This window comes from Heteronotia binoei, chromosome 20 (assembly GCF_032191835.1).
Source record: "Heteronotia binoei isolate CCM8104 ecotype False Entrance Well chromosome 20, APGP_CSIRO_Hbin_v1, whole genome shotgun sequence".
Lineage (NCBI taxonomy): Eukaryota > Metazoa > Chordata > Lepidosauria > Squamata > Gekkonidae > Heteronotia > Heteronotia binoei.
The window spans coordinates 7,198,670-7,225,172 of record NC_083242.1 but is presented as its reverse complement, the minus strand read 5'-3'; the positions used below and the strand labels follow the sequence as shown (position 1 = coordinate 7,225,172).

Sequence of the window (26,503 nt, the reverse complement as noted above, 5' to 3'; positions counted from 1 at the left end):
GATAATGTTCAAAGGCAAGGGTGCCACCACTGAAAAGGCCGTTACTTGTCACTGCTCCGCTCAGGTTGCCAACTCTGGGTTTGTAAATTCCTGGAGATATTTTGGGGGGAGAGGCTGGGGAGTGTTGCCAGCTCTGAGCTGGAGAATACCTGGAGATTTGAGGGGTGGGTTCTGGGGAGGGCAGGGTTGGGGGAGAGGAGGGACCTCAGCAAAGTATAATGCCATAGAATCCCCCCTCCAAAGCAGTCATTTTCTCCAGGGGAACTCATCACAGATATCAGGAGACCAGGAGTTGTGATTCCTGGAAATTTCTAGGCCCCAGCTTGAAGTTGGCAAGCCTGTGTTCTCACTTCCAAAATGAAGCATAACTCGACTTTAGATGAAGATCTGAGCAGAGGCAGGGGCACAGACAAAAGCATTCACTTAGAAATAAATCCCACCACTCTTTAAGGAGCTGACTTCCAGGTTAACTGCACAGAAGGCTGATTCTGTACCCCTTTGCGACTCCGCATCCAAAATAATCAAAGAAGACACCAGTAATATGAAGGAATTCAATTTAGATCCAGACCAGTTTGGGGCAGGGAAGGCTATTATTCCTTTAAAAAACCCTGCAGCTTCGTTTCAACCGTTTCTCTCCAAATTAAATCAAGTGTAATTAAAGTGACAATATCCCGCTCTGATGATCAAAGATGGGTGCATTTAGGCCACTGCCTGGTATACTTAATTTGAAGATAATTACCTTCTGCTTTGGCAATCGCGCAGTTAATGTAACCTTTTAAAGGCTCGTTGTAGGATGAATAGAAATCTGTCTTTCCTCATCTCCAAAGAATCACTGTCACGGGTGTTAACGCTGTGCTATACAGATTCAATTACCAAGAGCTGTGTGAGTCTCTTTCTCCGCTAGGCTACTTGGAAGTCTGAAGCTACTCAGAAGCTGATAGTTCAGAGATAGCCAAACTTGCTTAACGTAAGAGCCACATAGAATAAATGTCAGATGTTTGAGAGTTGCAAGACAGGACCATCAGATGGGGGGGGGGGAGGGAGGAAGGAAGGAAGGAAGGAAGGAAGGAAGGAAGGAAGGAAGGAAGGAAGGAAGGAAGGAAGGAAGGAAGGAAGGAAGGAAATTGATGGGGGAGGGAGAGGTGGAAATAAAGCATCTTTAAATGTATTCTCCAAGGTCACCAGCTGGCTTGGTTTGGAGATGTGCTTTAAAGAGACAAATGAACATATGAAGCTGCCTTATACTGAATCAGACCCTGGGTCCATCAAAGTCAGTATTGTCTACTCAGACTGGCAGCGGCTCTCCAGGGTCTCAAGCTGAGGTTTTTCACGCCGATTTGTCTGGATCCTTTTTAGTTGCTGATGCTGAAGATTGAACCTGGGACCTTCTGCTTACCAAGCAGATGCTCTACCACTGAGCCACCGTCCCTCCCAAACGCCTTCTCCAAGGGCTTCGAGAGCCGCACAATATGCTTGAAAAAGCCACAGTTTGGCCACTCCTGCCCCATACTATGCCCAAGTAGCCATTTTTACTTTGGTTCTGCACTGATATATAAAAAAGATAATCATGTTTGTATTGTCATATCCCTTTATAATTATAGAACAACGTTTGAGTCCAGTGATAGAGTTGCCAGTTCCAGGTTGGGAAATTCCTGGATATTTTGGGGGTGGAGCTGGGGGAGAGTATAATGCCTTAAGAGCCACATTCCAAAGTGGTCATTTTCTCCAGGGGGATTGATCTCCATTGCCTGGAGATTAGCTGTAATAACAGGAGATCTCCAGCCACCACTTGGGGGTTGTAGGGTTGCCAGGTCCAATTCAAGAAATATCTGGGGACATTGGGGGTGGAGCCAGGATATTTTGGGGGTGGAGCCAGGAGACTTTGGGGGCGGAGCCAGGAGCAAGGGTGTGACAAGCACAACTGAACTCCAAAGGGAGTTCTGGCCATCATATTTCAAGGGACCACACACCTATTGGTGTAAGAGCCACATAGAATAGAGCCAGTTTGGTGTAGTGCACAGACTCTTAACTGGGAGAACCGGGTTTGATTCCCCACTCCTCCACTTGCAGCTGCTGGAATGGCCTTGGGTTAGCCATAGCTCTCATAGGAGTTGTCCTTGAAATGGCAGCTGCTGCGAGAGCTCTCTCAGCCCCACCTTCTCTCTCAGAGAGAAGGGTGGAGTATAAATCTGCAGTCATCGTCTTCTTCTTTTAAATGCCTTCCCTCCATTGGAAATAATGAAGGATAGGTGCACCGTCTTTTGAGGCTCATAGAATTGAACTCCCTGATCCAATCTTTTTGAAACTTGGAGGATCTTTTGAGCAGAGGCATCGGATGCTATGCTGTAAATTTGGTGCCTCTGCCTCAAAGAACAGCCCTCCCAGAGCCCCAGATACCCACAGATCAATTCTCCATTATACCCTATGGGAATTGATCTCCATAGGGAGTAATGGAGTGCCCAGCAGACATTCCCCCCCCCCTGCTTTTTGATGACCCTGAAACAGAGGGAGGGCCTCTGAACCGGGGGATCCCCTTCCCCCACCTGGGGATTGGCAACCCTAGGATGTTGGGAACTCTAAGTGGCACTTTTAAATCCAACAAAGTATAATGCTGGGTATAAGCTTTCATGTGAAAGCTTTTCTTCAGAAGTGTGCCGGCACATGAAAGCTCATACTTTGAATGAACTTTTGTTGGTCCTAAAGGTGCCGCTGGAGTCTTTGTTCTACTGCAGGGGTGGCTCTTTCACACATACTGTGTGGCTCTTGGAAGTCCCATTGGCCTGTTGGTCAGATTGGAGAAGGCACTTCTCTCTTTAAACCTCTTCCTCGAGCCAAGCCAGATGGCGGCTTGCAGAATGCATTTAAAGTTGCTTTCTTTCCAACTCTCCCTCCCTCCTCCATCTATTTTCCTTCCTTCTTGCTCTCAAGCATCTGTTCATGTCTTGCGACTCTCAAACATCTGATGTTTATTCTATGTGTTTACCAGTGTTTTTTATGCCAACAAAGCAGGGGTGGGGAACCTCTGTCTCGAGGGCGGTATGCGGCCCTCAAAGTCACTTGGTGTGGCCCTCGGGGATTGCTGGGCCAAACTGAGCCATGCGGCAGCCTCCCTGGGGCCTGGATGGCCAGCGAGGATCATGGGGCCCAGCTGCGCTGTGCAGCAGCCTCCCCAGGGCCAGGCAGGGATCATGGCCCAGATGTACTGTGTGACAGCCTCTTGGGGCCCGGCTAGGGTTGCCAATCCCCAGGTGGGGCAGGGGATCCCCCGGTTTGGAGACCCTCCCCCCGCTTCAGGGTCATCAGAAAGCGGGGGGAGGGGAGGGAAATGTCTGCTGGGAACTCCATTACTCCCTATGGAGATCAATTCCCATAGGGTATAATGGAGAATTGATCCGTGTTTATCTGGGGCTCTGGGAAAACTGTTTTTTGGGGTAGAGGCACCAAATTTTCAGTATAGCATCTAGTGCCTCTCCCCAAAATACCCCCAAGTTTCTAAAAGATTGGACCAGGGGGTCCAATTCTATGAGCTCCAAAAGAAGGTGCCCCTCTCCTTCATGATTTCCTATGGAAGGAAGGAATTGAAAAGGTGTGCTGTCCCTTTAAATGCGATGGCCAGAACTCCCTTTGGAGCTTAGTTATGCTTGTCACAGCCTTGATCTTGGCTCCACCCCTAATGTCTCCTGGCTCCACCCCCAATGTCTCCTGGCTCCACCCCCAAAGTCCCCAGATATCTCTTGAATTGGACTTGGCAACCTTAGGCCTGGCTGGACGGCCAGAATTGCTACCACCTACCTGAATCTATTATATATGTTATATAATTATTATATGCTATTATATTATTTTAATTTTGATACATCTATGCTATTATATATTTTTTATTTTGATAGATCTATGCTTGTATATATTTTCTATTTTGATAAATCAATGTTTTTTTAAAATTTTTGATAATTCTATCAAATATAAATCCATTCTAACTACGTACTTATCGAATTCTTTAAAGAAAATACTTTGCCACAAGAAACAAGCCCCGCCCCTTCCCCTTGGCCCCGCCTCTTCGTGCTGTCTTCCAGAGGCTATTCCCAAAGGCGGGCAGAGAAGCGGTTGCTCGGCTACCACCGCCGCCTTTCGAGCCTCGCTCTGGCTCCAAGATGGCGGCCATTGTGAAAACGGCCTAACTGGGCCGACGCGTCTTTCCCTGCTTTCGCGACCTTGTCACGTGACGCCCTCCTCCAAGATGGCGGCGCTCTGGTGGCTGGCGCTCGGCGGGGTGCTGCTGCTGCTGTTGCTATGGCGACGGGCGCGGCCTAGCGGCTCGGAGACAAGCCTGGCTGCCGCGGTGGTGGTGCTGGGCGACCTGGGCCGCAGCCCCCGCATGCAGTACCACGCCCTGTCGTTGGCCCGTCGAGGCTTCCGTGTCGCCTTCCTCGGCTACGCGGGTGAGTCCTTCCGCCTCTGGCTCCGCCCGCCCGCCTGCTGGGAAACAGGTGCCGGGGCAGAAACTTGCAGGGGTGGTTGCAAGTTTATTTGCACCAGGCTTTAAAGCACAATGTGAAGCAAATCTCCGACAGGCAGCCCCAATGCAAGCTGGAAATGCAATGCAATGCCCCAATGCAAGCAATGAAAGCTGGAAATGCTCAGAGTAGAGTTGCTAGCCTCCAGGCGGGGCCTGGAGATCTGGGATGACAGCTGCATTCCAGATGATTGAGAAAGGGGGTGCTTTGGAGGGTGGGCTCTGAGGTCTCTCCTCTCTCCAAACCTTGTGCTGTTCAGGTTCCAGTTACCAAATCTCCAGGAATTTTCCAACCCAGAGTTGGCAACTGTAGCTCAAAGGCACTTTTAATCAGCATTGTTATTTTCTGCATTGTTATATTCATCAGTTCACAAGCTGGTTATCAATGAGACTGAATGATGCTTGGGATGTGTTTTGCAGAGCCCGGCTTTAATGCAGAGCAAGGGTGCCTCTGAGCAGGTACAAAGAGCTGTAGATCTTGTGTAAAAGTGATGCACTAGAATATCCAACGGCTTTGCATGTGTGCAAAGATTCACTTGCTGTGCATCATCATAATTTGGCAAACTAAGAAGAGCTTCCTGACAGAGCAGTCCCTCAGTGGAACAGGCTTCCTCGGGAGGTGGTGGGCTCTCCTTCCTTGGAGGTTTTTAGGCAGAGGCTAGATGGCCATATGACAGCAATGCCGGTTTTGTGAATTAGGCAGATCAGGAGAAGGAGGGCAGGAAGGGTTGCATCAATGTTTAGTTCTCATGGCCCCTTCTTACTCTCCCAAGGAAATGCTGATTGCCATTTTGGGGTCAGGCAGCCCCAGTGCAAGCTGGGAAGGTCTATGGCTCATGCACGAAGTAGGGTTGCCAGCCTCCAGGTGGGGCCTGGAGATCTGGGATGACAACTACTCTCTAGACTTTTGAGGTCAGCTCCTCTGGAGTAAGTGGGCACTTTGGAGGGTGGACCCTATGGCATTCTTGTTGGTTTTTGTTGTAGCTTTCTGCATTGTTGATCTGCGTTATTACTTTGATCAGTTCTCAAGCGGTTAGCAATGAGACTGAAGATGCTTTGGGTATGTTTTACAGAACCCTGGCTTAATGCAGAGTGAGGGTGCCTTTGGGCATCTGCAAAGAGCCATAGTTCTTGTGTATAAATGATGCTGATTGCATTTGCACAAGGATACACTTGCCATGCATCATCATAATTTGGCAAACTAGTTATGCTTTTGTCATGATTAGAGGAAACTTTGCTTTGTGCTGTGCAGAGAGTTTTTAGTCTTCTTAGCTAAGATTCTTTGCACATGCTGAGAGGAATACTTGTGCATTATGATTATTATTGTGATTAAGATGACAGATTGGTTATTGGTAAGGTTAATTTTAAGACAGCTTCAAGAGGGGATTGGATAAACATACGGAGCAGAAGTCCATCAGTGGCTATTAGCCACAGCATATTGTCGGAACTCTCTGTCTGGGGCAGTGATGCTCTGTATTCTTGGTGCTTGGCGGGGGCCACAGTGGGAGGGCTTCTAGTGTCCTGGCCCCACTGATGGACCTCCTGATGGCACCTGGGGATTTTTGACCACTGTGTGACACAGCGTGTTGGACTGGGTGAGCCGTTGACCTGATCCAACATGGCTTCTCTTATGTTCTTATTAAAGAATTTCTTGCATGTATTCAGAAATATTCTTGCTCTGAGCTATCATTATTTAATGAAGTTCCTTCCAGGGCTGGAATTGAGAACCGGTTCTGGGGTCTTTTCTGTGTTTTAAAAAACCGCTGATTTTAAAGAAACCGCTGAAGAAATAACACACCCTTTTGTTTTTTCTTCCAGGTACGAAGCCACACAGCGACATCTTGCATAATGAAAACATACAGATAGTGTACATTCCAGAACATACATCGTGGCAAGGTGTGGGGAACGTTGCAGTGTTGTCTGTTACATGCCGAACGTGGAGGTGGGGAAACTGGGCATGCTCAACACTTTTTTTTTCTGCACCTTCCCACTGTCTCCTGCCCAGCCAGGATCTGGTGGAAGACACACTGGGTAGAAAGCATTGGGGAGTGTGTGTTTGGAGGGTGTGCGTATGTGTTGTGGCATAGTATCAGCACCCGTGCTTCCTTTCCGCTGATCATCTTTTGCAAAGGCCCAGACTTGTCAGAACTTGGAAGCTGAGCAGGGCTAGCACTTGGATGAAGACCATGAAGGATATTATAGCATTGGAGAAAGTCCAGAGAAGGGCAACTAGAATGATTAAAGGGCTGGAACACTTTCCCTATGAAGAAAGGCTGAAACGCTTGGGACTCTTTAGCTTTGAGAAACGTCGACTGCGGGGTGACATGATAGAAGTTTACAAAATAATGCATGGGATGGAGAAAGTAGAGAAAGAAGTACTTTTCTCCCTTTCTCACAATACAAGAACTCGTGGGCATTCGATGAAATTGCTGAGCAGACAGGTTAAAACGGATAAAAGGAAGTCCTTCTTCACCCAAAGGGTGATTAACATGTGGAATTCACTGCCACAGGAGGTGGTGGCGGCCACAAGCATAGCCACCTTCAAGAGGGGTTTAGATAAAAATATGGAGCACGGGTCCATCAGTGGCTATTAGCCACAGTGTGTGTGTATATATAAAATTTTTTGCCACTGTGTGACACAGAGTGTTGGACTGGATGGGCCGTTGGCCTGATCCAACATGGCTTCTCTTATGTTCTTATGAAGGAAATCCAGGGGAGCTATGCAGAGACAGGAAATGGCAGGTCACCTCTGTTCCTCTCTTGCCTTGCCTTGGATGGGCCAAGTTAGCCTGATCTCATCAGATCTCGGTTGGCTCTGGCAAGTTTGGTGTAGTGGTTAAGTCTGTGGACTGGGAGAACCGCGTTTGATTCCCCACTTACAGTTGCTGGAATGGCCTTGGGTCAGCCATAGCTATCTCTGGAGTTGTCCTTGAAAGGGCAGCTTCTGTGAGAGCTCTCTCAGCCCCACCCACCTCACAGGGTGTCTGTTGTGGGGGAAGAAGATAAAAGGAAATTGTAAGCCGCTCTGAGACTCTGATTCAGAGAGACGAGCAGGGTATAAATCTGCAGTCTTCTTCTTCTATTTGGATGGGAAACCACCAAGGAACACCAGGGTCGTGATGTGGAGGCAGGCAGTGGAAAAACTACCCTTGTTCCTTTTTTTGCCTCAAAAACCCATGGTGTTGCTAGAAGTCAGCTGCGATTTGGTGGCACCCACGTACACAAAACACACCCACATACACAAAACGTCTTGCACCTTTGAATTGTAAAAGTGGGGGTATTAGTTGCCTCTCCCCCCAGCAATTGATTATCTATATGTGGTTGTGTATGTTACATCAGATTTTGGTAACAGCTTCTTGCCTTTTTTTTTTTGCAGTTGGCCCCAGAGTTTTGCAATACATTGCAAAAGTGATTATTCAGACTGTCCAGCTGTTTTACACGATGCTGAAGATAGAGAATCCAGGCTATGTTCTTCTCCAGGTATGTCTGTTTGCATTTTTAATAAAATGTTTTTGCCTCCCAAGTTGGGTTGAAAGCACAGCAGCAAACACATCCTAGCTAGCACTTTAAGAACATAAGAACATAAGAGAAGCCATGTTGGATCAGGCCAACGGCCCATCAAGTCCAACACTCTGTGTCACACAGTGGCAAAAAATGTTATATACACACATACACTGTGGCTAATAGCCACTGATGGACCTGTGCTCCATATTTTTATCTAAACCCCTCTTGAAGGTGGCTATACTTGTGGCCGCCACCACCTCCTGTGGCAGTGAATTCCACATGTTAATCACCCTTTGGGTGAAGAAGTACTTCCTTTTATCCGTTTTAACCTGTCTGCTCAGCAATTTCATCGAATGCCCACGAGTTCTTGTATTGTGAGAAAGGGAGAAAAGGACTTCTTTCTCTACTTTCTCCATTCCATGCATCATCTTGTAAACCTCTATCATGTGACCCCGCAGTCGACGTTTCTCCAAGCTAAAGAGTCCCAAGCGTTTCAACCTTTCTTCATAGGGAAAGTGCTCCAGCCACTTTCAAAGCTCCAGTTATTGAAACAGGAAAAAAAATCCTCCCTCCCTCCCTCCCTCCCTCACCTGACAATCATGTCTTGCAGCTTCCAAACATCTGATGTTTATTTTATATGGCTCTTACGTTAAGCAAGTTTGGCCACCCCTATTATGTAGTATTATTCTCTCTCTACTTTGTATTTTAATGTTTTGTTATAGCGTGCATCTCCCAGAGCTCTGCAATAGCAGGGATTGGGCAATCCATACATTGAATATAATAAAATAAAATTTATTTATTTATTTATTTAGAATTTATATCCCGCCCTTCCCACAAGTGGCTCAGGGCGGCTTCCAACAATAGATCCGACATAAAAATTAAACAATATTTAAAATAAGCAGTAAACAATTTACAATAACCAATAAACATGTAAACAGTAAACATTTAAAACAGATAAAACCTTAAAAATTAATAAATATTCCAAATATATATAAGAGGAAGTCTGGCAAGCTACATTGAGTTCTCAAGCTAGGTGTAAGCTAGCCGGAAGAGGGTCGTCTTACAGGCCCTGCGGAACTGAACAAGGTCCCGCAGGGCCCTCACCTCCGGCAGCTGATTCCACCATGTAGGGGCCATAACAGAGAAGGCCCTTTCTCTGGTGGATTTCAAACGGGCTTCTTTTGGCCCAGGGATAGTAAGGAGATTTTGTGTTCCCGACCTCAGCACTCTCTGGGGAACATGTGGGGAGAGACGGTCCTTCAGGTAGACAGGTCCCAAGCCATATAGGGCTTTAAAGGTAATAACCAGCACCTTGTACCGGACTCGGTATATCACTGGAAGCCAGTGCAGGGTCCGAAGACCCGGCTGAATGTGTCCCCCCTTTGGGAGACCCAGTAGCAGCCGGGCTGCGGCATTCTGCACCAGCTGCAATTTCCGAGTTCGGGACAGGGGCAGCCCCATGATTTCACATCACCTACTGCTTGGTCAACTGAAAATGCCGGGGACTGAACCTGGAACCTTCCGCATGCCAAGCGTGCCAGTGCCTCTCCAATATAAGGGAACTTTTAAAGCGTAATATATTGAAGCCGCATGCATGGTGTGGTTCAGAGGGTAGCTGTGATTTGGGTCTGGTAGCAGCCCAGAGACCAACGAGCGTTTCTTCTCGGTCAAAAGGTGGGAGAGATGTAAAGAGCACTTATAAAAGGTGGATGTTGTCATAGGTTCGATTAAAGCAGTGGGGAAATCCTTCAGGGTAGAAAGTTAGCATGTCTGTGAGAAAACATGACTGTTTTTATAGAGACACGGGGTTTCTGCCTCGTTGAGTTCACCACCTAATGTTTTATAGCTGGGAAAAGGGCAGGGAAGAAATGGTGTGGAGTGGGGAGTAGTGAGGACTAGACTGTTAAACCAAAAGCTAGGGAAGGTGATGGGTTGCGAGGAGAAGACAAGATGGCATGCTAGAGCTCTTCTGGAGAGGAGCCTGCCCCATAGGGAAGAGTGTGGGAGACTGGTCTTCGTTGGTCTTGCTTTGAAATACGTTTGCTTTTTCTTGTCTCCGTTCACAACCAGAATCCTCCGGGTCTGCCCAGCATAGCTGTTACCTGGGCGTTTTGTTTCCTGTGCGGAAGCAAGCTAATAATTGACTGGCACAACTACGGGTACACCATAATGAGCCTGACGCACGGAGAAAGACACCTGTTAGTCCGGATCGCTAAATGGTTTGTACGAGCGCCATTTTGGGGTCTAGTTTCAGAGGATAGCCAGGTTGGTGAACAGTAGAACAGTTAGGTTCAAGTCCAGAAGCACTTTAGAGAGCAGCATGATTTTCAGGGTGTAAGCTTTTGAGAGTCAAAGCTGTCTTCGTCGGACAAACAGATTTAAGGACAGTTTCTATCCAAGTGCTGTGGTTAGGTTAAATGCAGGGTTATGAAGGATTATCTGTTTTAGATGTATTTAATGGTTTAAATGGTTTTAATGATTTTATGAATGTTTAATGGTTTTATGAATGTTTATTTAATGGTTTAAATGGTTTTAATGGTTTTATGAATGTTTATCCGTTTTAGATGTATTTAAATGGTTTTAATGGTTTAAATGGTTTAATGGTTTTAGATGTATTTAAATGGTTTATGAATATGTGTGTTTGATGTGTTGGTATGTTTGTGGAAGAGCACCTCATTTCGTTGCTCTCTTTTTGTTGAGAACAATGACAAATTCATCTATCTATCTATCTATCTACTGAAAAAAGGAGTTTTGACTCTCAAAAACTTTATTCCCCAATTTATTTATTTATTTATTTGGGATTTATATCCCGCCCTTCCCACGAATGGCTCAGGGCGGCTTCCAACAATTAATCAAACTTAAAAGTAAACAATTTCAAATATCAAACAGTTAAATAATTTAAGCAGTTAAAACATTAAAACAGAGTAATTCAGTTTCCTATGAACAGATGGCTGGCCAGTTTCCTCAAGTTGTTATCCTAACTAAATGTAGGCTAGGTGTAGGCTAGCCGGAAGAGGGTCGTCTTACAGGCCCTGCGGAACTGCGCCAAGTCCCGCAGGGCCCTCGCCTCTTCCGGCAGCTGATTCCACCATACGGGGGCCATAACGGAGAAAGCCCTTTCCCTAATTTGAATCTAGCTTTTCTTTTTTGGTGGTTCATGAGATGTAGTGGTTACTTGAGAGTGGCGGGGGCATCTCTTGAAGCATTTACTTTTTGGCAAGGACGGATCGCTACAGATCTAGCAAATACTAATAGCTAATGCTGGTTTAGCTGTGGTGTCTGTTGTCACGATGGCCTGTTCTATGCTTTGTGTACTCTCCTGTCATTAAGAAATAACTAATTCGGCTGTGAGGCAGTCCAGATCCCACACCAAAACCATTCTGAATTCCAAAATTCAGAATGTTTTTGGTGTGGAATTTGGTCTGCCCAGTGGCAGATTTAGTATTTCTTAGCCCCAGGGTCTTAGGTACCTGTTTGTGCTTTTATAGGATTTCCACTTGTTTTGAATAGTTTATGTTGCTCTCCCTATGTCGTCCTCTGTGGAATTCCGGTTTTGCTAGATGTCGATGGGGGAAATACACAAAGCAAACTGCCACTGGCCAAAAAATGGCTGTTCTTTGCCTCAGGGTTATATGTTATCAAAGGAGGACACATCTTAGCAGACCCAAAGACTTCAGACGGTAGTGGTAAAGTTCGATCGACTTTATTCTGAGGCTTATATCGTAGTAAAGACAGTGCATGCTTTTCCGTTGTTTCCACTATAAGTATAACTTCTGCATCGGAGGACATGAAACCCTTTCCAGATTTCGATTTCATTCTAAAATGCCACGCACGAGCTTTCCTCAAAGCAGATTGGAGAAAAGGGATTAGCGGGTGTTCTCTCCTGAGCAAGAATCATAAAGCTGCTATCGACCAACTCAGTTTTTAAATTAAGATCTGGCTAAGAGAGGAACGTTTCTCAAGGATTGGTCATTAGTGACATTTAACAAACTGTTTCTCCAGGAAGATGTTCTCATTTTGGAACTGTTCGTTTGAATGCTAGACAATAGAGTTCTTTGACACGGTCGGATTATCTCTTTCGCAGATGCATTCCACAATGTGAAATAAGTGGAATTTATTTTGTATACGGATTTTGTATTCTGGGAAGATACTCTTATGTAAATCTTTTAGCAAGCAGTGCTAGAACTTTCTGGGAAACCACGGGTCCTTTAATATTGAATATTATATAAATGTTTGCAAAAGGGATATACAGATTAGTTATGCCCTAAGAGAGCCCCAATCCGCATTCTTGTTTTATGTATTGAAAACATTTGCAGGTTAGGCGTATTCTCCCCCCCCCCCCCCCGGTATGTATTTTAAGTATTGGCTGGCCCCCTGTTTGTTTCTAGGCATGATTCAGAGTAAATGTAGACACACAGAGCTGGAAGGGACCTTAGAGGACATCTAGCCCAATCCTCTGAACAGTGCAGGGAATTCAGAGTGTTGGTTCATACTGCCAAGTCTCTAAATGGCTTGGATCTGGAGAGCCGGTTTGGTGTAGTGGTTAAGTGTGCGGACTCTTATCTGGGAGAACCGGGTTGGATTCCCCACTCCTCCACTTGCACCTGCTAGCATGGCCTTGGGTCAGCTGTAGCTCTGGCAGAGGTTGTCCTTGAAAGGGCAGCTGCTGTGAGAGCCCTCTCCAGCCCCACCCACCTCACAGGGTGTCTGTTGTGGGGGAGGAAGGTAAAGGAGATTGTGAGCCGCTCTGAGACTCTTCGGAGTGGAGGGCGGGATATAAATCCAGTATCTTCATCTACCTCACAGGGTGTCTGTTGTGGGGGAGGAAGGTAAAGGAGATTGTGAGCTGCTCTGAGACTCTTCGGAGTGGAGGGCGAGATATAAATCCAATATCTTCATCTACCTCACAGGGTGTCTGTTGTGGGTGGGGGGAAGGGAAAGGAAATTGTGAGCCGCTCTGAGACTCTTCGGAGTGGAGGGCGGGATATAAATCCAATATCATCTTCTTCTTCTTCTTCTGTTTCAAAGATCTGCTCCTCCTTCCATAGTGTGCAGCCAGCAAGTTACAGTTCTCCTATAGGAAAAGAGGCAAGTGGCAACCGCAGACAGGACTTTTTCTGTGGTGGCACCTCACTAGTGGAATGCCCTCTTCCTTGAGGCATGCCCAGAGCCTTCTTTTTTTCGCTGCCACTTAGTTGCCAGGCAGAAACACTTCTCTTTACCCAGGCTTTTAACCGAGGAGCTCTGACTTTCAAAGCTGTTTTGTGTATTTTGTCTCCAGCCCAAGGTCTGTTTTATGGATATCTGTTTTAGCTACCGTACTTTTTATATTCCTGGCATAGTTTAATATCGATAAATTGTATGGTACTTTGTTGCATTGTGTTTTGCCCTAAGACCTGCCCTGAGAAAGTGGCAAATGAATTTTCTTAATGAACGAGTGATACTACTGAACAGAGTTGAGTCCTGTGGGACCGTTAAGACCAACCAAGTTTTATTCTGGGTATAAGCTTTTGTGTGCATGCAGACTTCTTCATGTGCAAGGCCTGAGTCCCGTCTGACAGCTGGTTCAACCAGGACAGGGCCACCACAAAGAAGACCAAAGAAGTTAGCCTGCATAGAGTTCTTTTGCTTTGAGAGGGAATTGGGGAGATCATCTTGACTTTGCAGCCATATGATCTTGCTTCAGTTTAGTATTACCATAATTTTATTTTATGTTTTCAGTTAATACCAAGGCATTGCAAATTTGCAAAGGAAGTTCCATTTCAGTGGAAGTAATCTATGCGAGACTAACAGATTTGTCACTCAGCAGCTGATGACTTTTTTCTTCTTTCAGGTACGAGGAACATTTTGGCCGCCTGTCCCACTATAACATCTGTGTGACCAATGCGATGAAAGAGGATCTGGAGGTGAATTGTAACATCATGTGAGTTGGCCGCTTAAAACTCACTTGGGCCACATGAAATGTCTTATCAATGGTGTCCCTGGTGTGTTTGAACCTGTGGGCCCCTTTGGAATCCTGACATAGGGTTGTGGGCATAGCTACAAAATGGCTGCCGCAAAATGGCTGCCTGAGGAGGTGGAGCCAGCCGCAAAATGGCTGCCTGAGGAGGTGGAGCCAGCCGCAACATGGTTGCCTGAGGAGGTGGAGCCAGCCGCAGCAGGGCTGCCTGAGGAGGTGGAGCCAGCCGCAGCATGGCTGCCTGAGGAGGTGGAGCCAGCCGCAACATGGCTGCCTGAGGAGGTGGAGCCAGCTGCAACATGGCTGCCTGAGGAGGTGGAGCCAACTGCAGCATGGCTGCCTGAGGATGTGGAGCCAGCCGCAACATGGCTGCCTGAGGACGTGGAGCCAGCCGCAGCATGGCTGCCTGAGGAGGTGGAGCCAGCCGCAACATGGCTGCCTGAGGACGTGGAGCCAGCTGCAGCATGGCTGCCTGAGGACGTGGAGCCAGCTGCAGCATGGCTGCCTGAGGACGTGGAGCCAGCTGCAGCATGGCTGCCTGAGGACGTGGAGCCAGCCGCAGCATGGCTGCCTGAGGAGGTGGAGCCAGCCGCAGCATGGCTGCCTGAGGAGGTGGAGCCAGCTGCAACATGGCTGCCACAGCTGCCCTTCAGTCACATAGTGGAGAGCCTTGTGCTGCTGCCAAAGCAATGTTTTAAAAAATCTAAACAAAGTTTGAATTCGTTTGAGTTGTTTCAGACCCACATGGCTGTCCACCTGAATTGATCTTTAAAAATCTGCACAGTCAATCAGATCTCCAGCGGCCAATCAGAAGCCTTGCTGGACAAAACTCCCACCTAGTTTTTAAAAAACATTTGTGGGTGCCAGGAAAGGCATTGGTAGGCATCATGGCACCTATTGGCACCACGTTGGGAATCCTTGGTCTGTTGCCACACAACGAAATTTACCCTATCTCAAGTTTATGCCAGTATCCAGAATGTGGTGAGCTCTGTAAGTTTCTGTTGGCACCAAAGCAGAGGTGTTGAATTTTATCTGTAGAAGTTCTACAGTTGTTCCTTTGCGACCTTTGTTTTTGGTGGCTTCCGCAGTAGCAAGGGTCGTTCTGTGTATCGTACAGTCCCATCGCAGGCAGACATTAGAGGAAAGTGCATTGCAGGCTCAAGCTGTTCTGCCCCACCTGACATTTGGATGGTGATCTTTTACCACGTGGCTAGAGCTCCACAATTTGGACGGGGTGCCTGGCCAGACGTTTGTGATCTGCGCTCAGCAGTGTAAGAGAATGCAGATAAGACTGAAGAACATTGGTGCGCATGGATGTAAACTCTCTGCAAATACGACATCTGTGTGGTGGGGAGGTTCGGGGGTGGGTAACAGTCCCGCCCCCTGGCTAGACCTAGAGTGAAATCCTATGCAGCGTTGCTCCCCTCTGAGCCGTTAATTGCAGTTGGCTTGGACTGGAGTCGATCCACGTAGGACTGCACTGTTAGGCTCTTCCCTTTGTAAATCTCATTTGTTTAGGCTTTCCTGTGTTGTGCAAATATTTTATTTATTTAGGCAGTTTATTTTCCGCCCTATCCCAAAACAGGCTCAGGGCAGATCACAACATTCTGAAAAGAGTATAAAGCAAAACCAAATCAATAGGAACAACACAGTTTGATCAATCATCATAAGTTATAAATAGCATTATAAATAAGTTATAAATTTTTTCAAAGGTCATTTTCAGGGTGCGCACCCTTCCATCCTTAGCCGTACCCATTAACTTTTGATTCTTCTTTGTGTTGATTTTTTTTTTTTTGCCATCTACCCGGTGAACCGCTTTTGTTTCAGAGCGATAACCCTCTATGACAAGCCAGCGTCTTTCTTCAAGGAGACGCCGTTGAGCGACCAACATCGGCTCTTCATGAGGCTCGGCAAAGACTACGTTCCATTTAAAGCCCGATACGCGTAAGTAGATACAGGCTTGCTCTTTTGTCGTCCTGTTTTGGGGTTCCCCCCCCCCCCACGGTGCCCATGGACACCACCACCAGTGATTCTCTTGGCACTTGCTGAGTTTTTCAGAAAGTTTATGGAGCCATTATAAGGCAAGGCCCATCATTGGCTTCCATCATTCAGATGCAACAGTCTTCCACTGAAGAAGACGACGACGACATTGGATTTGTATTCCGCCCTCCACTCAGAGTCTCCGAGCGGCTCACAATCTCCTTTATTTCCCTCCCTGACAATAGACACCCCGTGAGGTGGGTGGGGCTGAGAGGGCTCTCACAGCAGCTGCCCTTTCAAGGACAACCTCTGCCAGAGCTATGGCTGATCCAAGGCCATGCCAGCAGGTGCAAGTGGAGGAGTGGAGAATCAAACCCGTTTCTCCCAGATAAGAGTCCGCACACTTAACCACTACACCAAACTGGCTCTCTCTAAAGGTTGAGGAGGACCTCACCTGTAATCATCTGGGCTTCCCTTAGTCATTCCCCCCCCCCCCCCCCGCTCAAAATTTCCTTCTTCTTAGGAGCTTTGAGGAGGGTGGTATTTTGTTTGGCTTCACCTCCTGCGGCAGCCATTTTGTGTTTGCTCCATTTCCCATGGAAGAAGAGTTGGTTTTAAACCCTGCTCTTTGCTTACCCGAAGGAGTCTTGGAGCGGCTTCCAATCGCCTTCCTTTCCTCTCCCCACAGCAGACGCCCTGTGAGGCTGAGAGAGCTCTGAGAGAACCGTGACTGGCCCAAGATCACCCAGCAGGCTTCATGTAGAGGAGCAGTAGGGAACCAAACCTGATTCTTCAAATTAGAGTCTGCTGCTCTTAACCGCTGCACCAAGCTGATATTTTGGGATGGTGTTCACCCACCCCCTCTCAAGATTCCAGAGGTCCCTGCAGCCTCATAAAGGGCACAGATGTCTGGCCTATTGAGTTGAGAATGGGTATTTGCAATGTGTTCGCACCAGGGGTTGTTTTGTAGTAAAACAGGTGGTGGAGCTCATTAGTATAACTCATTAGCATATGCTGCCCTCCCCACCAGCCAAAAGCAACCTGACACAAGAAAGGAGAGCCTCAGGCGAGTGAGGCCTGCTTGGGCTGGCTAGAGATCCAGCCAGCCAAAGCAGGCCTCGCTCACCTGGGGCTCTCCTGGGCTGCCCCCCCCCAGTCAAAAGGCCAGCAAGCCACCCACTGCCCAAAATCACATAAGAAGTGGAGAAAGGGTGGTTTGGGCTTAATGAGGGCTGCTGGGGGTGTGGCAAAGCCCCTGGTGGCTGGCTGGCTGCCCGCTCTCCTAATCTAGGGATTGTTATGCAATTGCACCTACTATTCAATGGACGAGGTAGGTGGGGAGGAGGAGGGGGAACCCTCAGAAAGGTTCAGGAGCGGCACTCCTGTGAGCTCCTGCTGAATCTGAGGTCTGGTTCACATAGTGAATGCAAATGGATTTGGGACCCGAAGACCAGTTCTTCCTCCTTTCACCATGAAGGTGTGTGGAGGGAAATAAGGACATGGTCCAAACATGGGAATTGCAGAGCTGGTTGACTCAGACGCATATGGAGCTTCATCTCTCAGTGTTTGGCCCTGGCTTACACAACTACCCAGGGATCAGCTACCTAGGGAGGTGGTGAGCTCCCCCTTGCTAGCAGTGGCTGGACAAACCCTTGTCAGGGATGCTCTAGGCTGATCCTGCATCGAGCAGGGGGTTGGTCTAGATGGCCTCTATGGACCCTTCCAAGTCTTGTGATTTTAACTTCCCGGGTTTCTGCCTATTGGAGGAATAGCTTGAGGCCTCCTTTTACTTCTGGCCGCTGAAGAGCAGGATTTGAGTCTGGTAGGACCGTTGACAGGATTCCCAGGGTATAAGCATTTGAGCGTCAAAACTTCCTGTGTATCTGCGGACTAACACGGCTACCTACCTGAAAACTATCTCACGGGTGGCTGAAGTAATGAATGAGCTGAAAGCGTTTTGCCAGGGTATCCACAGAGGATTAAGTTCTGCTTCTTAAAATGCCGTTGTCCCAGAGCAGAGCCCATCGCACCAGGCGACGGCGACAAGAGATCAGCCTTCACGCAATGGGAGGCCCGAAGTGGACAGGTGACCCACCTCAAAGACCGGCCGGCTCTCCTGGTCAGCAGCACCAGCTGGACAGGTCAGGGTTCTAAGCCAGATTTTTGCTTTAAATTATGTGGTGCCTTTGAGGTATCTGTACTTTAAGCAATGCACTGTAAGCAACGCATTGCACTTTAAGCAATGCATTTTCAGCAACGCATTGCACTTTAAGCAATGCACTTTAAGCAACTCATTGCACTTTAAGCAATGCATTGCACTTTAAGCAATACACTTCTGGTTTGAGCCTTTGTCTTTTTTCTTTTTCAAATGGTGGCTGTTGTTCCCAGTGTGTGCTGTAATAGAATTAATTGGACAAACACCAGTGGGGCGGAGGGGATTTTTTTTTGCTGCGTGCCTTCCAGCTGCTGTTCAGATTTAGCAGCTGTGGAGCCCCTTTGGCTATAGAAGAGAGGCATGCCATGAAGGCTGTGTGCCTCGTCCTTGGTGATTGTTTTTGGCTGCCGTCGCAGCTTCCAAAGCGTTCGCAATCCCAGCGGAGTATTTCAAGCAGAGCTTCGTTGTAGAGTTGTGATGCCTGTGCTGTGAACTTTCCTTTTCTTTTTTCCTAGAGGATGAAGATTTTTCTATCTTGTTGAAAGCTTTAGAAGGTAAATTGTCGAGGAAGTCTGTCTGTTGTATGTTTGCGTCTGTCTGTCATATGTCTGTTTCTGTCTCTCTCAACAAATGGGAAAACATGTAGTTGTTTTTATGTTTTTGCAGGTGTGTTTTATCTGTGTGTCGTCGTTTTTCCTAATGATGTTATTGTGCATGTTTGTAGCCAGCTGCCTTTGTTTGCCCAGATGCTGGCAGAAAGGCAAAGTATCAATTTTTGCAAAGAAATAAAACAAACGTGTCCTGTGGGAGGATGTGTATGTCAAAGAACGTAAGGGAAGTCACTGAATTTGAGAGCCGGTGAGGTGTAGCGGTTGCAGAAATGCGGTGACTCTCTTAATTGTCTTTCTGCAGATTATGAGCATTATGTCGGCGATGGAATGAAACTTCCTCCTCTGGTGTGTGTGATCACAGGTAGCTGCCCTGGACAATTTTGTTTTCTGGTCCTCTTCTTTTGATTGTGAAGCTCATTCTGTCCTTGCCAGTGAAGGGGTGACGAAGCCTCCGCTTTCTCTGAAGCTCCCCGTGTGCACTGCCACCCTTTAGAACTCTGCGTGGGGCTCCTGTGTTTAATAAGATGTTCTACCTTAGGGGTGGCCAAACTGTGGCTCTTTCATACGTGTCGTGAGACTCTTAAAGCCCCCATCTGCCCATCGAACAGCTTGGAGAAGGCATTTCTCTCTTTAAATCACTTCTCCAAGGCAAGCCAGCCAGCAGTTTGGAAAATGCATTTAAAGTTACAGTTGCTTTCTTTCCACCCCTCCCTCCCTCCCTCCCTCCCTCCCTCCTTCCTTCCTTCCTTCCTTCCTTCCTTCCTTCCTTCCTTCCTTCCTTCCTTCCTTCCTTCCTTCCTTCCTTCCTTCCTTCCTTCCTTCCTTCCTTCCTTCCTTCCTTCCTTCCTCCCTCCCTCCCTCCCTCCCTCCCTCCCTCCCTGTTTTGCAGCTCTCAAACATCTGATGCTTATTCTATGCAGTTTGCCAGCTTAAAAAAAAAGTCCAATTGTGTGTTTTCTGTGTTTAAAAGGCAAAGGGCCTCTGAAAGAGCATTACTGCAAGCTGATTGCAGCCCTGCACTTCAAGCATATCCAGATCTGTACTCCCTGGCTGGAAGCAGAGGACTACCCCCTGCTTTTGGGTAAGGAGTCGCTCAGAATTCTTCAGCGCAGGAATATGCATCAGGAGTGCACTCAGGGAGTGGCTGGACGCGTCTTTGAGTGCAGCCCTGTAGCAGCAGGGACTAGCTTTTGCTGAAAGGCGACTTCTGGACTGTTCCTTCTTCTCCTTCATGCCCTCCACAGGCTTGACATCAGGGACTGGGGGGTGGGGGGGAGGAATTAGGATGACTTGGCAAGCACCTGTGATCCAGAGATTGTTCATATGCAGGCAGGGACAGACAGCATTGGAGAAATTGCTGAAGAAAAAGAAGATTGTAGATTTATACCCTGTCCTCCTCTCTGAATCAGAATCCCAGAGTGGCTTACAGTCTCCTTTATCTTCTTCCCCCACAACAGACACCCTATGAGGTAGGTGGGCTGAGAGAGCTCTGACAGAAGCTGCCCTTTCAAGGACAACTCTGAGAGAGCTATGGCTGACCCAAGGCCATCCCAGCAGCTGCAAGTGGAGGAGCAGGGAATCAAACCCAGGTCTCCTGCAAAAGAGTCTGCACACTTAATTGCTACACCAAACTGGCTCTCTAACTGCAGGCAGGAGGATATGTGTTAAGAGCTCACTTGCGCTCCTCTGATTGTAGGGCTTGACGCCAGGACTTGGTTATTTGTGTGGAGCACGGGTCCCTTTCCTTGTCCACGTTTGGAATTTTTTGAGAGGAGGTGGGGAGCGCCAGTCCCAAAATGGCTGCCCCTGGAGACAGATGCAATACACCCCTTTTGTCTTCGCAAAAGAATCACAGAAGGGGAATAAAAAGAGAAAGCTTGGAAGGAGGGAGGGAGAAAGAAAAGGTATAAGAAGGAGAGCCTGAAGGGGAAATGGAGCTGGACACTAACAGAAGTATAGATTTAGGTGTGTAGCGGTGTTGGTTTGAAGGAGCAGAACAAAGTTTGAGACCAGTGGCACCTTTAAGAAGAAGACTGCAGTTTTATACCCTGCCCTTCTCTCTGCATCGGAGACACAGAGTGGCTCACAGTCTCCTATATCTGTGTGCTGACCCTTATCTGGGAGAACCGGGTTTGATTTCCCACTCCTCCTCCTGCAGCTGTTGGAATGGCCATAGCTGTGAAGTAGGTGGGGCTGAGAGAGCTCTCCCAGAAGCTCCCCATTCAAGTACAACTCCTACGAGAGCTATGGCTGACCCAAGGCCATTCCAGCAGCTGCAAGTGGAAGAGTGGGGAATCAAACCCGGTTCTCCCAGATAAGAGTCCACACACTTAACCGCTACACCAAACTGGACCAACGTAAGTTTAATCCTGGGTATAAACTTTTGTGTGCGTGCACATGAAAACTTATACCCAGAATTACACTTTATTGGTCTTAAAGGTGCCACTGGACCCAAACTTTGTTCTAAGGGAAGTATAGACGTTTCGTCTTGCTCTTAAAGTGGCGGCGGCTGCGATGGCAGTGGCAAACCCTTTCGCTTGGATGAGGGCGGCCAGTGACAAGTCCTGCCTTACAGTGGCTCCTCCCACTTCCTGCAAACCTGAGTGGGTGTTAGCTGGCACCACGGGGACCATGTCGGAGAGCCCTGATTTAGAGCATTTTTATCTCATTCTTTTTTCCCCGGGAGCTTGTGGTAGGTTCTCTCCCCCTCCCTCCATTTTATTTTTCTGACGACCCTGTGAGGTGGGCTAGGTTGAGAAAGAAGGCGTGACTCGCTCTAGTGAGGCTTCAGACACGAGTCTTGCTTGCTCCGACTTCAAAACACCAACCAATGCACCGCATAGCCCTTACAAAGCACCTTTTGGGGTAGGTTGCATTGTGTCGACGGGAGGCCAAATGGTTTTGTATTAGAAGAAGACTGCAGATTTATACCCCGCCCTTCTCTCTGAATCAGAGACTCAGAGCGGTTTACAGTCTCCTATATCTTCTCCCCCCACCACAGACACCCTGTGACTGTGAAGTAGGTGGGGCTGAGAGAGCTCTCCCAGAAGCTGCCCTTTCAAGGACAAGTCTGCGAGAGCTATGGCTGACCCAACTCTGCGAGAGCTATGGCCATTCCAGCAGGTGCAAGTGGAGGGGTGGGGAATGAAACCCGGTTCTCCCAGATAAGGGTCAGCACACTTAACCACTACACCAAACTGGCTCTCCCAGAAGAGCATCAGATTTTGCACACATAACTAATTTAGTCTTTTTGTCGGTAATAAAGCAGTCGGATGGTTGTCTGGTTACAGGCTAGTTTATTGTACAGAAGCGAATCTTGCAGAATACAACATTGGGATTCATTGCTCCTAATGCAAATCCTTACAGGCTCGGCAGACTTGGGCGTTTGCCTCCACAAATCATCCAGCGGCTTAGATCTGCCCATGAAGGTCGTGGACATGTTTGGTTGCTGCTTACCCGTGTGCGCGGTGCAGTTCCGGTGGTAAGTATGCGCACGCTTCTCGTTCTGCATTTTGTCAAAGCCGTCGGTGCGTGCATCAGGTTTGCCCGAAGTTCGATCTAAAGGCAGGATCCAGGACAGTTATTTTTATTTAAACGCAATGCCCTTAGAATGACGGAGTTGGAAGGGGCCATAGAGGCCATCTAGTCCAACCCCCTGCTCAATGCAGGATCACTCTAGAGCATCCCTAACCAGTGCTTGTCCAGCTGCAGCTTAAAGACTGCCTGGGGGGGGGGGTTGGGGAGTTCACCCCCTCCCTCGGTAGCTGATTCCACTGTTGGACAACTCTGACCATAAAAAAGCTTCTTCCTGATATCCAGCTGGTATTTTCCCACCCATTCTTGCGAGTCCTCTCCTCTGCTGCCAACAGGGACAGCTCCCTGCCCTCCTCTGAGTGGCAGCCCTTCAGAGACCTCAAGAGAGCCATACTGTCCCCCTTCTGCCTCCTCTACTCCAGACTGAACAGTCCCAAGTCATCCTTCTTTCGTCACTTTGTTATTATTATTATTAGTTCATTCATATTCCACCCATTCCCCCATTTGGGGGCTCATAAGAACAAAAGAGAAGCCATGCTGGATCAGGCCCATCCAGTCCAACGCTCTGTGTCACACATAAGAACGTAAGAGAAGCCATGTTGGATCAGGCCAATGGCCCCTCCAGTCCAACACTCTGTGTCACATAAGAACATAAGAGAAGCCATGTTGGATCAGGCCAGTGGCCCATCCAGTCCAACACTCTGTGTCACATAAGAACATAAGAGAAGCCATGTTGGATCAGGCCAGTGGCCCATCCAGTCCAACACTCTGTGTCACATAAGAACATAAGAGAAGCCATGTTGGATCAGGCCAGTGGCCCATCCAGTCCAACACTCTGTGTCACATAAGAACATAAGAGAAGCCATGTTGGATCAGGCCAATGGCCCTTCCAGTCCAACACTCTGTGTCACGTAAGAACATAAGAGAAGCCATGTTGGATCAGGCCAATGGCCCATCCAGTCCAACACTCTGTGTCACACAGTGGCCAAAAAACCCAAGTGCCATCAGGAGGTCCATCAGTGGGGCTAGAAGAAGAAGAAGATATTGGATTTATATCCCGCCCTCCACTCCGAAGAGTCTCAGAGCGGCTCACAATACCTTCCTCCCCCACAACAAACACCCTGTGAGGTGGGTGGGGCTGGAGAGGGCTCTCACAGCTGCTGCCCTTTCAAGGACAACCTCTGCCAGAGCTATGGCTGACCCAAGGCCATTCCAGCAGGTGCAAGTGGAGGAGTGGGGAATCAAACCCGGTTCTCCCAGATAAGAGTCTGCACACTTAAGTAACCACTACACCAAACTGGCTCTCCCACTGTGCCCCTCCCAAGCACCAAGAATACAGAGCATCACTGCCCCAGACAGAGTCCCAATAATTAGCTGTGGCTAATAGCCACTGATGGACCTTTGCTCCATATGCTTCTCCAGAGCGGAGTACATCATAAATAGTAATAAAATGGCAGTAAAATCACAATAATGCCACAATAAAAACCAGTTGCAGTATTTAATAAAAGTACAACAGGATGGTCCAGCAAGATGATATAACCGAATAGTACGGCAGGATGGTGGTACCACAGAATAGCACAGTAAAATAATACAATAGTACAGTAGGGGAGTCCATCCAATCTAATGGAGAGATATCCGTCGCCTCACCCAAAAACCTGGCGGAACAGCTCCATTTTACAGGCCTTAAGAAAGGCTAACAAGCCAGGTAGGGCCCAGGTCTCCATAGGGAGCTGATTCCACCAGGTGGGGCCAGAATTGAGAAGGTGGAATGCAGGAGGAGGCTATGGAAGCGCAGAACAACAAGGAATGATTTTCTCTTTCCAAAATGACAGTGTCTCCTCTTTGTCTCGGAAAGGCAGGACTTCCATTGGTTCTGGTCCTACTGAACCCATTGGTTCTGGTCAGTCAACGAGTAGACATTCCGAGCGAATCCGACCAACGATTTAACTTGGCGTGCGTTCATCCAACAGATTGTGGCGTAAGCTTTCATGGGCTGATTTGTCCAATGCATGAAGAGGAATGTACTTTTGCAATACCTTTCTAAAACATTGATCCAGGTGGGGTAGTGGAGTCTAGTGGCGCCTTTAAAACCAACAAAGTTTTTATTATTCTGGGTATAAATGTTTGTGTGCGTTTATCTAAAATATTGACCAAGTTTATTGAGCTCAAGCCAAATTCTGCTGTACCTAGCTGCTAAAGACGCACCCTGTGGACTCATGTACAGAAATGTGACTGAAAACAAACAAGCAACAAGTTTCTCAAATCTCCTCTCCTGCCCCAGCTGTCTCCTGCTTAGCAGGTTCTGGAGAAGAAAGCTGACAGACCAAGATAGCGTTAGAGAAGATTAGGCTTGTGAATTCCGACTTGCCCGTGTTTTTTTTTTTATTATTGAGCTGGGCTTATAAGGTTTGTCCCATCCATCAATACCGACAAGGTGGACAAGAACTAGGAAATACACGTCCTTTAGTTTTACCTAGACTTTCAGCAACAGCAATTAACAGGTAACTTTTATTACCTTTTATTGCTTATTACGCTATTTTGCCATTTCATCCTAACTTTGTATCAGTTTCCACTCTTAACCCAACCAACTACATGTATTTCAGCCCACTGTTTCCCATCCCTTCGTCTGAAGAAGTTTGCATGTGTATGAAAGCTTACATTCCGAATAAAACTTTGTTGGTCCTAAAGGTGCAACTTGATTCCTACTTTGTTCCAACACCGAGAACAGTCTCTTTTAACACATCACCTGAACGTCCTCACCGACCTCCCTCCACTTTGTTTCTCTGCAGCTTGCCCGAGCTGGTGAAGCACGATGTGAACGGTTTGATCTTCAGAGACTCGAGCGAACTCGCCGGGCAGCTGAAGGTACGGAGGGGATCTGAGAACCGGCCCGCTTATCGATTAAACCCCTGTTGCTAAATGACTGCTGCTGTTCACGTGTGGGCACGGGATGTCAGCTGATAGCGAAATGTCCTCGAGCAGCAGAGCTTTGCATGTTTGCTTGGAAGTGAGCTCTGCTGAAGCCGGTGGGTCATACTTCCGAGTAAACATGCCTTGGATTAGCCCAAGTGGAATAAAAGGAGTCTAATGGAATGCTGTAGGAGGGAAAGCGAAGGGTGGGAAATGGAGCAAATACACCCATCTGGGCGACATTCTCATCGGAACAGCAGGGGACTGGATTCTAAGAATAGCACGAACGGATGAGTTTAAAGTGGATCAGCATGCAGTAGAAGAGCTGGATTCGAGTCCAGTAGCTCCTTAAAGACTGATGAGATTTCCAGTCCAAAGTTCCAAGTCCCGCGGAGTGTAAGCAGATTGCTATATCGTGTTCAGCTCTGATAATCCTGTGTTCTTGTCATATTACACCTATATGCAATTATACCGCAACACCGAAATGTTTTGGAAGAGCTTCTTTCCTCTTGACTTGGTGGTGGTTCAGTGATTTATTTTTTCATATAGGGGTATAAAGGGAAGTCTCATAAATTTGAGAGTGTTTCTAGCTAGAAATGAAATGCTGGGGTTTGAGGGCATCTGTCCATAATGTGTCCATTTAACACGGGTGATCTTTTGAAACCGCAGAACTTACGTTCGCTTGCGAATCACACTAATCTCTGTTTTCTTTCATCCCTCACCCTGTTGCTCTTTTTTTTTTTACCCCAAAGATGCTTTTCTGGGATTTCCCTACTGCAGAAGGCAAGCTTAATTTATTCAGAAGAAACCTTCGGACGGATAAGCAACTGCGGTGGGACGAAAGTTGGGAACGGACAGTATTTCCTTTGTTCAGCCACAGTTGATTTGCTAACCTTACGAGTAACTTTATGACTCATCTATTCCCCAATTCTGTAATTTGTGTTGGTAAATTAAAGGGATTTAAAAAAAAAAAATTAACAGTTTTACATGAATAAAAAAGGCAAACCTCTCCCCGCTTTGAGCCTTGTTCATAAGGTTTACCTTTAATCTCTTCAAGGTCCCACTCTCAACTGAGCCAGTGTGATAGTGGAGCTTCTGTACAGCCTGGCTTTGTCTGCAGTGAGATGCAGCGGGGGGGTCGTGGTGATTGGCTGAATTGCCCTGATGTCACAGAGGGGTGGGCAGGCAAGAGAGTCTCTGGCTGCCATTGGCTGACCTTTTCAGAGGCACGAGCCCAGTGAGTATTTTAGTGAGGGAGGGACCGAGTAGAGGGGGCCGTGATCCTGAAAAACAAGGGGGAGAAGAGAGAGCCGGAAGAGAGAGAAAGGACAACGAAGAAA

At 47.6% G+C, this 26,503-nt stretch overlaps 1 protein-coding gene across 1 annotated transcript; it reads left to right on the top strand.

Moving 5' to 3' along the window:
- Positions 1-4,108: 4,108 nt before the first annotated feature.
- On the top strand, positions 4,109-26,172 carry ALG1 (ALG1 chitobiosyldiphosphodolichol beta-mannosyltransferase). Its single transcript, XM_060260848.1, has 13 exons — positions 4,109-4,436; positions 6,329-6,406; positions 7,887-7,990; positions 10,085-10,233; positions 13,848-13,937; positions 15,801-15,917; positions 17,967-18,094; positions 18,624-18,662; positions 19,021-19,080; positions 19,690-19,800; positions 22,086-22,200; positions 25,043-25,118; positions 25,916-26,172. The coding sequence occupies exons 1-13, from the start codon at positions 4,235-4,237 to the stop codon at positions 26,045-26,047; spliced, it is 1,401 nt and encodes a 466-aa protein (XP_060116831.1). The 5' UTR covers positions 4,109-4,234; the 3' UTR covers positions 26,048-26,172.
- The last annotated feature ends 331 nt before the right edge of the window (positions 26,173-26,503 follow it).

Excerpts from the sequence above, each read along its gene's own strand:
- ALG1 (XM_060260848.1), top strand. The coding sequence starts at position 4,235 with ATGGCGGCGCTCTGGTGGCTGGCGCTCGGCGGGGTGCTGCTGCTGCTG. Across the intron at positions 13,938-15,800 it reads GAGGTGAATTGTAACATCAT|AGCGATAACCCTCTATGACA; the intron begins GTGAGTTGGCCG and ends CTTTTGTTTCAG. Across the intron at positions 15,918-17,966 it reads CCATTTAAAGCCCGATACGC|AGCAGAGCCCATCGCACCAG; the intron begins GTAAGTAGATAC and ends CCGTTGTCCCAG.